The sequence below is a fragment of the Epinephelus fuscoguttatus genome, linkage group LG6, assembly GCF_011397635.1.
Source record: "Epinephelus fuscoguttatus linkage group LG6, E.fuscoguttatus.final_Chr_v1".
Classification (NCBI taxonomy): domain Eukaryota; kingdom Metazoa; phylum Chordata; class Actinopteri; order Perciformes; family Serranidae; genus Epinephelus; species Epinephelus fuscoguttatus.
The window spans coordinates 40,248,392-40,264,306 of NC_064757.1; the positions used below are offsets into that span (position 1 = coordinate 40,248,392).

At 41.2% G+C, this 15,915-nt stretch overlaps 2 protein-coding genes across 2 annotated transcripts in view; both read right to left on the bottom strand.

The window, feature by feature from the left end:
* Positions 1-15,915, bottom strand: part of LOC125890118 (STAM-binding protein-like A) — a 102,556-nt gene that overhangs the window by 21,508 nt on the left and 65,133 nt on the right. The gene's annotated exons all lie outside the window — the stretch shown is intronic.
* Positions 14,201-15,915, bottom strand: part of ppil2 (peptidylprolyl isomerase (cyclophilin)-like 2) — a 47,409-nt gene continuing 45,694 nt past the window's right edge. Inside the window, exon 20 of the mRNA XM_049578545.1 lies at positions 14,201-14,440. Coding sequence (XP_049434502.1) covers positions 14,338-14,440 — 103 coding nt within the window. The 3' untranslated portion in view covers positions 14,201-14,337. The remainder of the gene's footprint in view (positions 14,441-15,915) is intronic.

Here is a 15,915-nt window from a genome sequence, read left to right on the forward strand (position 1 = left end):
GACATGAAACTTTGCACAGAGATGCCTCTCTTCATGAGGAACACATTTGCCTCAAGAACCCATAACTTCCGGTTACATAGATTTTCCACCATTTTGATTTTTTTGAAAAACACTTCAAATCGATCTCTTCCTAGGAAGTTTGACCGATCTGCATGAAACTGGGTGAACGTAATCTAGGGACCAATATCTAAAGTTCCCTCTTGGCAAAAGTTGAAAAACTTACTAAAACTGAGCTTCTATAAGGCAATGAATATTGCGGAGGGCGTGGCTCATCCAGGCGATTCTTTTCAGAAGTGGGGGGGCCAAAAAGTGCTGTGCGTCTGGGGCTTGTCACCGTGTGGGCGTGGCTATCTCTGTAATGTCCAGTTAATAATAGGGACTAGTTAAAGGTGCGTAGTGATCAGGGACTGAAGTACAGCCTGAGTTGAGTGTGAGCTTGCGCAACAGCGGCAACAGTGTGTTTTAGTGAAAGCAGCAGTATCTTGCAGCAAGTTACAGCTCGTCCTCTCTCATTAAAAAGATGGTGAAGAAAGACAAAGAGTCAGATAATGTATTTAATCACGAACTTTATCTTGGGAGGAAAAAAAGCAAACAGTTTATTTCTTAACAGTGTTTGCATGAAACCTGAACACTTTGAACCCTTTATGGATAGGGCTGTACCCAAATATTTGGATATTCGAATATTCGTTTCTATGGGTAGATATTCGTTATGAAAATTTGGTATTCAATATTCTTTTTTTTTTTCTTTTTTTTAACATATTTTTATATAGCTGTTTTTTCGTTATCTTTTGAATTTAATATGAATTATGGAACCGTTTTTGTCAACGGTTTCTGGAGTGCGTGACACAAGTGTGTTTTGAAAACGACCGCGGACTGTCACCTGCTCAAGGCATCAGTAGCTATGCCGTGACAGTAATAGCCTAATGATTATAATAATAATAATAATAATAATGTCAAACTATCATTTACAGACCGATTTAACAGACGATCACTGCTGCCCGACCCGCAGGTCCATTTGCAGGTCCCGCGGGTTACGTGTCGACCCGCACATCACTACTCAGCTCAGTCTATAAAGGCTGTACACAACAGTAAGGCTATAGACATTATATTCTATTCAGGCCGGCAGAACCAGCAGTGCATCGGCTCTACAGTGCACGGCACTGCTGATTAACCATTTTATTGCAGCACAGAGTGTCTGCCAGCAACCAATTACTTGCAGAGGCTTCCTACAACTTGTTTCAGCGGTTCTGATTTAATCAGAAGACAAATGAAACAGGATGACTAGCCAATGTGAAAATCAAAAGGAAGCATAGAATAATGTACTGAAGGAGACTGTTGTGCCATCACATCTTTTTGTGGTTTGAGAGCAAAGATCCGGTCGCCGCTGTGCAAAACTCCGCAATACAATTCTCAAACTTGATTGAAAATCAATTTCGGAGTGGGGCTGGTTCGGAACGGTGGTGTTTTGGAATAGAGGGCTGTCCCCTGTTGGAACATTGTGCGCACACAGCCCTTCACCACCTGGATCCTAAAATAAACACCTGTTTTATTACATAATCATGCTTCCGTGTTGCACCATTCATTAAGATCCTTTATTTCTGTCATTCACACAACAAGAATTGTGGTTTAATACTCTTAATTATAACAGCCAACTTATTGAAAAATGATGGGTTTAAATCATAATTTAAATCCCAGACATAACGTGCACGGGCTCAGGCCGGGTCGGGCTGGATTTTTTGGGCCCGATCTAAGCTCTATTAGCCGCTCTCGTTTCCCCTGAGCCGCCTCAAGAAGTGCCAGCTCTCGCCCTGCAGCTATGCGGAGTCCCTCCTGATCAAAACGTCGCTCCACCTCTGTGCGCAGCAGCTCCAGGGCCTCTGTAGTCTATGTAGTCAGGTAGGCTGCATATCACATCAAAAGCATAGATCTATGCATTCATGATATGAAAGAGATAAATGTAAGTCAGACAAATTGAGTTTAAATTCAGATATTTTATTTTTTGTTTTATGTTTGTGTACTACGGAGCCGCGGAGGGGCGTTGAGAAAAAAAACAAATACACCAGCGCTAGAAATGTTTGATTACGAACCAGATAGGCCTACAGTTTGGCTCGCTTTCTGATTTATTTCTATTTTTTTTTTATAACTGGGGAGTTCTTACAATATGGTGCCAGGGTTAGTGGGGATTACTGCTAGGTGCTGTTGGATAGAGCCAGACGGCCGAGAGTCTACCCGGAGCCTGCCGAGGATGCTCGAGGCTTTACCGGGCTGGTGAGGCAGTAACAGGTGCGCACAACTGAGTGCCTGCTGGAGGCTGTATCTTTCTCTCTATGGCCCCTCTCTGTATTTTACCTACCATATGAGTGGAAGTGAAGAGTGAAAGTCTTTTTTACCGTAAGTAATGTAATATAGGGACCTTTGATTCAGCTTAAAAATAATGTGGCAGGAGGGTAAAAGTGGGGGGGCCAATGGCCCCCTGCCCCCCCTGCTTCCGACGCTGTTGGGCTCATCACATAAAGGTGTAGGCATATGACCACACATAATCTGAGGGGACCCCTCCATTATTGACCCCATCAAACAAAATGGGGGCGCTAGAGAGCTCATTTCTTATCTAGGCCTAACCGCCATATGGATTTTTACTAAACTTGGTAGATATGTAGAACAGGACGCCTCAAGGTGACTGGAGAAATTTAACTCTAATTGGCAACTGGGTGGCGCTATAACAACAGAAAAATGCTTCAAAATGGCTAAAATGCGACCGATCGCTGTGGCTCCCCCTGTGGACCAATGTTGTTGTTGTTTTCTAATTGTTGGTATGACTAAGTCATGGTATGGTATGCTGTACATAATCACAGAAACTGTCAGTCAGTCATTCTGTCTGTCCCACGTTTTTCTACTCACTGACGTGGTCAATCTACTGTACTTTCAATAAAGCAATCGTACTATCACATTCACAAAAACTCTGTCTGAATACATTGCTCTTCTTAATGGGTTCACTTGACTATTTAATCTTAATTTCCTATCACCTGTATCCCAAACACACACCATGTGAAACTGTACATGGGCAACTGTGCACTCAATGGTATGGACTAGTAAATACAGTTTTAGCAAGAGTATTGGCAGGTACATTTAATCATCTGGCCTCCTAAAACTGCTATTTTTGGACGTTATGTTACAGCTTGTGATGCTATACTTTAATGTCTTCTCTGAAAAGCACATTTAAACATTTTTATCACTTGATATAAAACTGTATATCAGCAGATTAATTCAGATGTCACATCCTGTCATGTATCACCAAATGATGATCTGTTAAAAGCTCTAAATTTAACTGCTCAAATGACCACGTAGAGATCTGACATGAGCACCTTGAGCACAGAAGTGTCTGTATAGGAGCTTTTCTGACATTGGAGAGTTTCTCTTGCTCACTTCGACATCTCTCCCTGGACTGTGTAACATCATAAATGTTTTAGATTAAAAAGCTACGGCTGGGATGCAGCTCCAACAAACCCTTTGCCCTCTGCTGTGGTGCAGGGGAAGGGAGTGTTGAGAGTCACAGATTAGCTCCTTTTCCAGGATGGGTGATTCATTTCCTTGTCTTAAAAAGTAACAAGTGACCTCTATTGCTTTCAAAACAGTTCCGATGAAATGGTTGCTGCATGTAAAATGGAGGGCTGCCCTGCGAAATGAAAGCAGACAGACAGCTCATGGTTATAATTTTGAATGGGAGAGATATAAAAAGGTCTGAACGCTGGTGTTGACAGCTAGGTCCCCCAGGGGCCTGTAAGACTGAAGGTTGGATGTTTGTTTGGGCTCTGGAGGGAAACATCTCTATGAAAGCCAAGCGTTTTCTGGCCAGACACAGCTGAGAGAAATTATATTATTCATTGTTGAAGCCACTGTTTAAAGCTGGTGGTAAAACCCAAATGAAAATTGTGGAAATTTGTTGTCTAATCAGAGGCGGTTTGAAACTGCTGTCCAATACAACGCTGCAAGCAAATGCAGCATAGTTAGTCAGCATTAAAAACAACTAAATATTGATACTGAAAATGATCAGTCTTGCTTACTTTCCTTTTATTCAGATAGTTTCTCATATAACTGTTAATTTTAGTTTCATTTAGGCTAAGTTATTTGAAGGAGCAAAAAGGAGTTTTGAGGAAATTAAAATAAGACAGAATTTTCAAATAATCCCGTAGATCATTATTACCAAATAATTACAATAATGATGTATGGTACATTTTGCTTATTATTTACATGCCCCACAGATGGCTTTGAAATAATAAAATCTATTTAAACCCCATCCTCCCCCTCTTAACGAAAGATTCTACCAAAGTGAATGATGGTTGTTCTTGTGAACTTGTTTTGCAATAGACCAGATTGAGGAAGAAAAAAGACAGGGCACTCCCTTCTGCTTTGTGTCTGCTTATTTGCTATCAGTCTGACAAAATGTTGCAGAGACTGCTTTGAAATAATAAAACTCCCTCATCAAGTTTTCTAAAATCTGGGGACCCTTTATTGGACATATGAAAAGACTGAAGTATTACATCGGACTACTTCCTTGCATTGGATTGTACACTGTGCTTCGACCTGCCAAGACAGCAATATGCTGTGTCTCAAATCGCGTACTTCTGTACTTACATTTAATATTTTGAGTGCACAAGTGCGTTCACACTGAGAAATATGGAAAAATGCAGTGCACTATGAGTAGGGGGAGACTGGACATTTCTGTCTGTAACTCGGGGCTCTTTTAAGCCAGTGCATTCAAAATGTGATACAAACTAGTTTCATGTTCCATTATTAAATGGTGTAATTGTTGTCTCTGCAACACAAACAGAAAATGCAGTCTCAAACACAAGGAGTGAAATATTACAATTTACCCCATAGTCTGGGTTAGTTGTAACGGACCATGGGGTGAAATGTAACATTATGAAAAAAGGGTATGACAAGAACTTAAGATACTGAAAACTTTTAAATGCTTACATAATTGGTGTGTGTGTGTGTGTGTGTGTGTGTGTGTGTTACATGAATATTTGAACATACTATTAAAACTAAAATTCTGCATATGTGCTCCAGCTTCAAAACTTGAACATGTCTCTCTGTGTCTTACACTAGCAGCTACTGTGTAAAACTGAACAAAATGTGCAAATATGCACCAGATTTAACAGTTGAATATTAGTGTGATGTTAAAACGAAACAAATTCTACAAATGTGCTCCAGCTTCAAAACTTGAACATCTGTCTCTCGTTTATACACAGCTATAAAACTGAACAAAACGCACAAATATGCAACAGAATCAACAAGTGAACAATATTGTGTGTGTGTGTGTGTGTGTGTGTGTGTGTGTGTGTGTGTGAGTCACAGTGGTGACAAATGTATGGCCCTCCTGGAGTGCAGGCTTCGTGGGCCCACAGACTACAGGCTGTACACCGAACCCAAACTTCTTTTGGTTTTGAGTTTTTGAAGTCTTCCATGCACACAATGCAACAAGTGTCATCATCATCTGAGGAATCTATGTCCTGTGGCATGATGTTATGCATTTTCAGTTTTTTCTTTCCTGATGTTTTCTTTGACAGCCTGGGTCGTTCTTGGTTTATGCTAGTTGATTTGTCTTGTTTCTTGTCCAGACCTTTCTTTGAACCTTTCATATAAATTAACTTACATTTTTCTTTGGGGTCGATTGTAACATTTTCTCACATTACAACTAACCCATACTGATGTTGTTACAACTAACCCCGACTGTTGTAGCCATGAACTCACTTGCCTTACAGCCAACAACTAAAACATTATCACTAACAACTTGCATGGAAAATATCTACACAAACACATAATTAACATGATTTAAGGTTGATGAGTTTATGTACAAAGGAGGCAATGCTATTACAAAAAGAAATGAAGTGGAAAAAAAATAGTTTTTCCCTCTAAAATTAGCTGTGTTTGCCACAAGGTGCTACTTCCTCAGATGTGGAGTAAGGACTAAACTGAGCATGTGCAGAGTGAATCAGATGATTTGTAACTTGTTCCTGATTGGATAAATTGAAAGTGTTACAACTAATCCATGGTACAACCATCCCCGGTCTCCCCTACCCAGATGGTGCACTCAAAACGCAAAAAGTTGAGTGTGGAACTATGGACACTTCTCACCCTCTATGGTCGCCATCTTGGCTACGTAGCAAAGGGCGAGGGACCACTTTTAAACTGGAAATAGCAGCCGAGGACTGTGTGACCATGAACTGTGGACCGTGTTTTTTGCACTAAGCACCACTATATTGTTGTCAGGTATAAGCCAGCAGTATATTTATTGGGTTAATTTAGCAGTCTGTAATGATTTGGTACCGCGAACGATAATGAGAATGCTAATGCTAGTTTGCTAACTAGCTAATTTGCGGCCGTCATTTCCGGTGAGTGCACAACGGCCGTGTTTGGTTTGAGACAACACTGTTGAAATTCGCACACTACGCCAACAAGTACATAGTGCACATAGTATACTACACAGAAGTGTACTCACGGAAGTATGTGATATGAGTCACATATGTCTCCGTTGGACCTTCCCTGACCACACATGATCTTTACCCCATGGGTGCTACCTCTCTGCCTCAACCTTCCTGTGGACACAGTATGACCTGGTGTATAATTGTACTGTTTGTCCTCTAGTTGGCAGCGTGTTAGCATGCTAACAAGCATTAAACACAAAGAATATCATAGGTTTTGCAAGAAATTGGTTACAAACCAATTAGACAAATTAAAGTGTTGATGATGGTGCTTGATGAAAAGTCAGGGGATCACCACAATCAGCAGGATTCAACTTCTGGCAAGCCATTCAATAGTTAAGATATTCCAGTCTGGATCAAAGTGGTGGACTGACGGACGTTAAATTCATGTTGTATAGTTACAGCCCTTAAACACTGTATACATACAGTCCTACATCAGGACCAGAGAACTGAGAATGAGTGCATAGCAGAACTTCAAATGACACTGTCATGACTGAGATTTTAAAACGTGATAATAATCCTGGACTGTCTCAGAATCTGGAGGAGGATGCTGAACTTGATAACAAACTGACTGCTGAGTGAGTAACTCCACACAACATTCACCCACTCTCCCTCTCTCTCCCCCTACAGTATTTCTGCTGATGTCTATTCTCAATGGTCGACTTCAAAAGGAGGCCTGGAAATAAAAAGTGAGAATGAGAGGGAAGAGATGATGATGATGTGCACAGACTCGCATTACAATTTTAAGCACGTACACTGAGAGATTCTGGTCAATTTTTATTACAGTACTGAAGAGGTGGGGTGATAACTTTACTTTATAAAGACTGTGTCCTCTACTTGGCCTTTTATATACGAGATAAAACTGGATCCAAACAGAACCAATGATTTTAAAGATCCTGAATAAAAACTGTGTACATGATACCTAGTAAGTGTGTTTATTGTAAACAGCTGTTCCTGCCTGTTAAAGTTAGCTTATCTTAATTTAAACTAGAAGTTGCCTGGAGGGCAAAACAATTTCTTGTCTTCCTGTTACATTAAAAAAAAACAGGACGTCCCTCAACGTAGAAGCAGCTTGACATTTTAGGAAATATGTTCTTCGCTTTCTGTCAGAAAATAAGATGAGAAGACTGATACTTCTCTGATATCTAACTGTTAAATATAAGGCTACAACCAGTAGCTGGTTAGCTTAGCTTAGCACAAAGACAACAACCACATCTATCTGTGGAAATGCAGTAAAACCTGAGGATTCAAATGGTAAACAACCAAACAGCACTGCTTCCTGTGTTTAAGATGACAGTAGAGCCCAGACTTTAAATTACAGCCATGAATCTGAACAGAACAGGACTGAAAGAACAAAAGGCTGCTTACATGTTGTGCGATAATCACCTTAATTACCAGCCATGACAACGTCAGGACAGCTGGTATTGTTTTCAGAGTGTTAGTCTGTGTGTGTGTGTGTGTGTGTGTGTGTCATCGTGGCAAATCTGGTCCTGCTGACACCTACAGTACTGTAGTGGGAACTACCATGGAAACCGATTTAAGTACTATGCCAGGTGTTTGACAAGTGTCTGTCTGTCTGGGGATGGATTTTGTCAATGTGATAATGTAACAGCCGTGCAAGATGTGGACACCAAACTTTACAGGTGTGTGGTTGAGATTACAATGAAGGCAGAATTTGAAGGTGGGTGTGGGCCTGAGAAAGGGCACTTGAAGTACAGGGGTAGGAAGTAAGGAACGGGCCCCTTTACATTTGATTAAAGGGCCCTGACACACCAAGCAAATGGTTGACTGTTGATTGATGTCAGGCCGCCAGTGAGCGTCTGCGGCCTCAGTTTCTGTGGTGTATCCCACACTCAGACTTGGCATGCTGAATCGGCATCTGAGATGCTCTGAATGGCAGTTCAACTCAGTGCACGAAAAGAGAAACAGAAGTAAGGAAATCAGACTAACTAAAGTCAAGACACTATCAGGGTTATTCCTTTAGCCACTGAGCTCTTTAGCACAAAGGTTTCGTAACTGTGTTTTTGTTCGCTAGCGCACAGTAAACATACTTTGTTCCCTTTTTGAATGCCGACTACAGACTACCGCCACCTGCTAGTACAGAGGGTTATTTCCTCTCACACAGGCGCAGTACAGACATGCTAGCTGGCCTTGGCTGTAGTCTTCGCGGTGTGTTCAGGAGCAACTTTTTGGCCAAGTCACAGGCGATGTGAGTCAACAGTCAGCCTTTGCCGCTGCTAGTTCTTCAACGTCTGTTTGGTGTGTCTGGGCCTGTTGCTGTCGCGGCTGGAGTGATCCCATCGCCAGATCGGACTGCAGTTTTGTTGACATAACCAGTTACAAAACTAGATCTTTAATCGATTAATGTAATAATTAGCAATCATCTGGCATTTGGTTTAATATAAACACGTCCCAACAAAAACAAAGCATGCCTTTGAATCCAACCTTATTTGTGTGTGAAATTCATCTCATTACATTTAAGCTTTTTTTTGTTTTTTCAATTAGCGCTCCATACATTTTTTTCTACACATCTATTTATAGAAGCATTACAGCATCAATATTAAATTGGCTAAATTAGTATTTTATTTCCCTTAAATTTGGTGCAGCTCTCCAACTGACTGTGTGTGGGGTGAGCTGTAAAACTGGAAATATTTAGCTTCCCTCAAACCCACATTCATTCATTTGCTGAGTACTGTTTAGCTGTCATTTAGCTGTCACATGCTGCATGCTTGTTCTGTGATAAACTACAATTTAGGCCTGAGCAGTAAATTTGTGCAGATCATAAATTAGATGTGGCCACCCTTGTTCTCTCAGGATTTTTCCCAGAATATATTAAGGAAGCCTGGAAGCTTGTTAGCTAAAGTATAACTGGATGAAACATGTTATAAAGCTCATAATTTTATAAACTGTATATGGCAAGATACATTTCTGAACACTGCATTTGCTTAGAGCTCAGTAATATGAGGTTTTACCTGTAGAGGACTCACCATGCTGTAGAACTCCTTATCGTGTCAGGTGAGATAAAACGCCAAATGTTGGATCATAACGTCTCTGGCACCAGCTGGACACATTCAGTTGGCAGTGATCAAATTTAAACATCAACAGCGATCTAAACACACAACACAAGATCATAATGAAGAAACTTAGCAGAAAAATCAGACATGTGCCAGTGTGGCTTCCTGTAGGTGTCCAAACAGACTGCAAAGAGGCTGAGTCACAAACTCATCTCTGATTGGAGGAGATGAAAGTGTTACACAGACCAGTTGAGCAAATTCCATTTGTGGAGAAAGACTGAGATGTGGTAGAAAGCTTCGGAAAAAGCTATTTTTTCCAAAGTCAAGAATTAACATTCACACTCACAATGTATATAAACAAGAAATTTACTGTAATGAATCTCACCTTGGAGTGGCTGATCCAGGCCTCTGGGACGTGCACCAGACTTTGAAGCTTATTTGACATAGTGGCCAAACTGTTAACTACAACTTCTGGGTCTGTCACCTGATGCCATCGGGCAACTAAAAGACTTTTTCAAAAACACTTGTGTTGTGACAGAGATGTATGGAAATCAGTGGATATATTTTTTTGAGTGTCACAATCCCTGAGAAATGACTCGTTTTACTTTGGGGACATTGTAGAAATAGAAATAGAAATTGCTAACATGTCTTAAGTTAAGACGAACTGCACAATTAAATCATTTTTTTCCTCATTCGTGTTAGTGGATCGCTAAACCAAAAGTTAGCTGCTTGGCCGGTGAAGTCTCCAGTGGAAGATCCAGGAAATTCTACACCCAGGAAATCAAACGTTTTTGGCTTCATGCGCCACTGAGCAACTTTCCTAAGAATGAACGGCACCATGTCACTGTTCCAACAGCCCAAAATTTCAAAGCTGCAATTCTCCAGAAATGTCCCATTGTACCTAAATCTTATTTCTCTGAGAGCGTGTCATCCAAAAAACAAACACCCATTGCTCCTACGTCACATCTCTCCAAAAATACATCCTGCAGTTACCAACCCTTTGTGGTGTTTCCAAGCAGCATTTGAGCCACTGATTTTGTGCTTTTACCGAAGCTTTGTTGTATTTCTCAGCGACGTTTAAGCCTCCACACCGGGGTGTTTTTCACTGATCTTACCCTGCTTTTCCAGCAACTTTCTCTGCCACCAAATACGGGTGTTATAAGCTATAACATGGTCTTTTCCAAACCATAACCAAGCATCTTTTGTGCCTTAACCAAACCACACATTGAACATAGCGCTGTTGACGAATGTAACGTTTCAGTGGTTTATGTAAATGTACAATGGAAACATTTTTACTGGCCATTGGGTTGTCAAACTGCAGGGAGTGTGTATTTTAGGAGAAAAGGACTTCTGAGCAATGGGCGTTTGTTACTGGGATAACAGGCTGTCGGTCCAGTGGGACATTTTTCAGAGTAACGAGAATACAGAATTTTGGGCCGTTGGAACAATGGGCAGTTTTCCCTCCAATTCTGCATCCAGTTCTCTTGATGTATCTATGAGTTGACCCACTACCGCTGCCATCTATTTATAATGCAGTCCAATATAAACTTGCAAATTACCACAAAACCTCTAGAAAACCAACTGTCAATAAAACCTAAACATTACAAGCACCATAGTATATGTGAAGCTGTTGTATTGGGTTTCATCTGACTCTACATTACAGGTGTAGCTAATAAACTGTCCATGTGAGTGTTATGTGTGCAACTTACTGTCTAAGGTTACTGACTGCTTGTCACTCCCCGGTCTCAAGTCACCAATCTAATGCTTGCAAGAACCACAGACCTCAATTATTCATTAAATTAGTGACTTTACAGCCCGCTGGAATTCATTTCATGCCTCTGTGCTGACTGGACAGTTGGGAGACGGACTGAGAACGACTTCCCCATCAAACTGCGGCTCACTTTTAGCACTCCATGTGTGAAAAGGATAATCGTGTAGGTCTGGAACTCCAGTTTTGGAGGGCACCAACTTCCCACCTCTCATATTTACAAAGCTTTGACTCGCTCAGGCATGGGGTGAAACACTGAGGACGCTCAAGGGTGTATTCATTCAGGTAAAAGCCCAGAGCTTGGCAACTGCTGCCAAGAGCACAGCTAAATAATGAGGCTCGAGTGGAGCAGCATTAGGGCGATAACCAAGCACGCAATAAATTATGTGTTATGTGACACAAGGGTGCTATCACCAATACCGCCGTTTCAGCTGCGCAACACGGATCCTAAAAGGAATGATCCCACACAGCTTCATGCAATTACACGCCTGTCTCAGACCAAGACAGATTTTACATTTGCTGCTATTTTAGGTGTTTCTAGGAAAACGTTGCTAGTGTATAGAAAGTGAAGTGTTTTTAAGGAACGATAGGCTGTTTGAAAATGTACATCATGTCCATGGTGGCCATTTTAGATGTTTTATGATACTCAGGGATTGTAAAGCTCATGGTAACACATACAGTTCAGCGTGCACTGCTAATAGATGTGTCGGTTATCCAATGGGAAACAAAACACTGACCAGATGAAACAGATATTAACTGCTGTAGTTGCTAGGAAAACATGAACGCCCCCTTTTTTTTGGAGAGCTCTCGGCAAGCACACCACCTCCCATTAGGCTTCAACAGTGGAGACCAACTCTACATGGCAATTGGGGAAAAGAAATGTTTGCCTCGATTGAGAGATGTCTAATCCCAGATAGACCTGCATCACATGTCTGTCAGGCCAGTGGGCACATTTCTAATGTAGGTAAGGGTTGTTCGCAGACATTTTCTTGCCTTTACGGACATACTGAAAACATGGCTGCTATTTTGCTGTACTGTATGCAAAGACAAAATATAATTTTCAAGTCAATAAATGTTGACATTTAAATAGATTCATCCGGGGAAGCACCAGAAGTAAACAAGTCGCCGCATATGTTTGAATGCAAGCTCTCTGAAGAAGTGCGTAATTTTCTACTTTTACCTTTATTTCTACTTACTTACTGACATACTTTTGACAACGTCAGGAAGAACCTGTGCAGTTCTCAGCTTCTCCAGCAACAGCGGTATTCGCATGGGACGAGTATCAGCTGGGGACCTTTGGTAATTTGGAAAAAACTCCTCAAGTCTGTATTTCATGCCACTAAAAGCCAGTGTATTTCAAGCCAAAAAATGATCTTTTCTTAATCATAAGCAAGTGTTTTTTGTGCCCACACATAAACAGATTCAAGGTATCCACTGTGTAATGATGTACAAATGTAACATAACTGTGGTTTGCAGAAACGGTCTATCACATATTTCTCGATCGGGAAAGAGGAAGAAAAGAGAAATGGAGAAAAGAAACAAACAAACAAAACTAGATACGACCCAAAATCACAGGGATGCCGACTGGCACGGGACTATTATTATCACATGACCTCTGTGTTTAGGGAAATTTGGTTGGTAATTTGCAGTGTGACAGTCAGATAGATAACTCCAGTGGGGAGAGGCAAAGGAGGAAATGTGCCTTTTCATTCTGTCATTTATTGTGAATTCTCACAATGAATAGGACAATAAAACGCACCTGAATCAGTGTGCAAGGTTTCTGTGCATTATGATGAAGGATTAAAAAAATGCGTCCGAAAAAAAGTCACGTTTTTCTACTGTCTTTCTTTTACTCAGTGAGTGTTCTCTGGATGATGGCGTAGTATAAATGCCTGCAAGTTAAACGGATCAAAAACTTTTGCTGTCTATCTTGCAAAAACGACAGTACAATTTGAAAATTACCTTCTGGCAAAACAAAAGGGGTTGACAGGAACAAAAACTGCCATCACAGAGGATCACAGTAGATTTTTAAAAAACACACCATGATGCCAATTCAATACAGACATGACTATGCCGTATAAAAATGCCGTTGCAAAAAGACCAATCCAATACAACAATTATTCCCATAACTGCATGCCACAGTCAACTAACAACAATGGTGTTATTTCCTTCATTGTTGATCGTTGAAAATGAAAAATTGAAAGCATTTTCAGCTCACTTTTTGTTAAACTCTGATGTTGAATGACAGTTAAGAACACAAACATTCAACTTTTTTTGGTCAATTTAGTCTTACAAAAGGGTTTTGTGACAGCGCAGTGGTTAAAATGAAAAATCAAACTGTTTATATTAGGTGAGAAGAATCAGCGTATGTCCTAAAATAATCAGACCCCCAGTGTGGACATAACACAGTGGCCGAGCTCCAGATTCTTTTTTTTTTTTTTTTTTTTTTTCACGTGCGGGGCACCTGATGCAATAACCATAACTCTTTCTGTGGAGCGCTGTGCTAAATGATTATGGAAACGTGACAAGCAAATCCATTAAAAACACTCGGGAGTCGAGCCAAAGTAGAAACGGCTAACAGCTGAAGCGGCTGCATGTCGTCATTCTTCACCAGAAAATGAACACAGTCTGGTGTTGGGAGTTAATCATGTTCACAAATACTGATTAGACCATCCTGGACCAAACACTGATTAAACGGTCCAGCACAAAAAGATATCGATCACATGGTTTTAGCCCAAATATTGATTGGACTGTCTTGGGTGATGAAGATAAGATTAATTATGGCACACTCTGAGTTTCCTCTTAGTAAGTGCTGATATCTTTACACTGCTGCTTCATCGCATCAAAACAACATCAATACTTTGTCTTTAAATCAATGGTCACACCGTGTCTTTGAAGAAAGACGTATAAAATGAGATTAGGACGGTTTCTTTGTAAAAAAAGTAACTTTATTTGTTCCACAACACGCCAACACTATTGAGAGACGATAGACAACAAGTATGAATGAAATTAATTGTGAGTGCTCAACTCGACAACACAAAATACAGACTGGTGAATGTCGAGTGTGTCGGTGCTACCAGGAGCTGAAGTCCCCAAAGCTGGTCTTGCCTTTGGACTTCTTGGGCGCCACTCCGCTGGTGGACGGTCCGCTTTCATCATCAGCAGCCATACGTTTTCTAAAGGAAAGCAAATATAATATCACAATCAGCTGTTTTACTCCACAGATGTGTGCGTCTTGTTTCTTGTAGATTATGTGTTCCTCTGATCTGGTCTTCCTTTTGCCTGAGCTCTTTACCTCCTTTTAACTCCTCATGACTCTTTTCTCTTTGTAAATCAGGTTGTTTGTGCCTTTGTATACTGTAGCACACAGGCCTTTCAGAATTCCTCCTCAGAGAGAGACGCTTTTCAAAACCAGCTGTGCAACAATAAACAGATTTTCCCTTCAAATCAGACATAAACACATGATTGATTATTGAGTCATCTGCTAATCATTAATTAGGTGTGTTGTTACAATCACTGTCCAAATGAGAATAACACTGGAGATACATAAATACAAGCGACATGACACTTCTCATACACATCTATGAGCCTGTTTACACTTGGTATTAAAATGTGCCTTGGTCGTTCTAATCACAAGCAGACAGCTCTAAATACAACTGCAAACAACCACCAAGATCCGATCACTAAATCCACTTTCCGAGGTGGTGAGGGACGCATTTGACCACATATCTTTTGTACTATAAACACTAATGCGTCCTGATGGATCCCTGACAAGGATTACGTCATCAATACAAGACGTGGTGGTTGTTTTGATGACAGTGGATGGATGAAGTGTTGCGTGACCGTCCATCATTTTTGCCCTATGGAAGGAGACGTGTTGAAATTTGCTGACAGTGATATCTCCAGCTGCACTGACACAACAGCTGATGTAACTTGCGAGCAGCTAGCAAGAGTGTGGATGCAGTAACTGTGTGCAGGGCCCTTTGACCTTCTGGTGTAACAGCCGAAATACATGAGGCTCTGACGTGACATGTCACATGGGCAGAGCGGGTTTTTTACCTGCTACACAAACTTGTAGCGTGTGGTTGCTGCCAGCTCCACTGTGTGTGTATTGAGTTTTGTCACAAGAAAATGCAGTTGGTTTTGCAGGGTTTGGAAGCGTAGGCTGGTGGTTCCCAACTGGTGGGGCGCGGTCCCATTCTGAATGGACTGCAAGTGACTTGCAAACGTGTCAAGTTTGTAAAAAAAACACACTTCATTTTCAAGTATGGTGAGCTTTTATTTTGAAGTGCCATTACCTGCTGAAGAGTGAGTGACTGAAGGACAGCTACTTGACAGAGACAGCAAACTCGCTTGACGACAAGTCAAAATGCAAGTATGACGCTGAATGTGTGGACCTTGAACTAATGACTAAAGAGAAATCTGGACCCTGTGTCTGGACCAGTTGGGAACCACTGGCATAGGCTATATTAACTGGTACTGAATTATTTATCTAATCACAATTAGGGCTGGGCGGTATTCACAGTGACGGTATCTTACCGCAGTAAACATGAGCCGCGGGACTGCTTTTGTGGTTACCTTTATACCGCAGTACTCCGGCTACGGCGGCAGAACAGGGCCCGGCGGCCTGCCTGCCTGCCTCATGCACCTC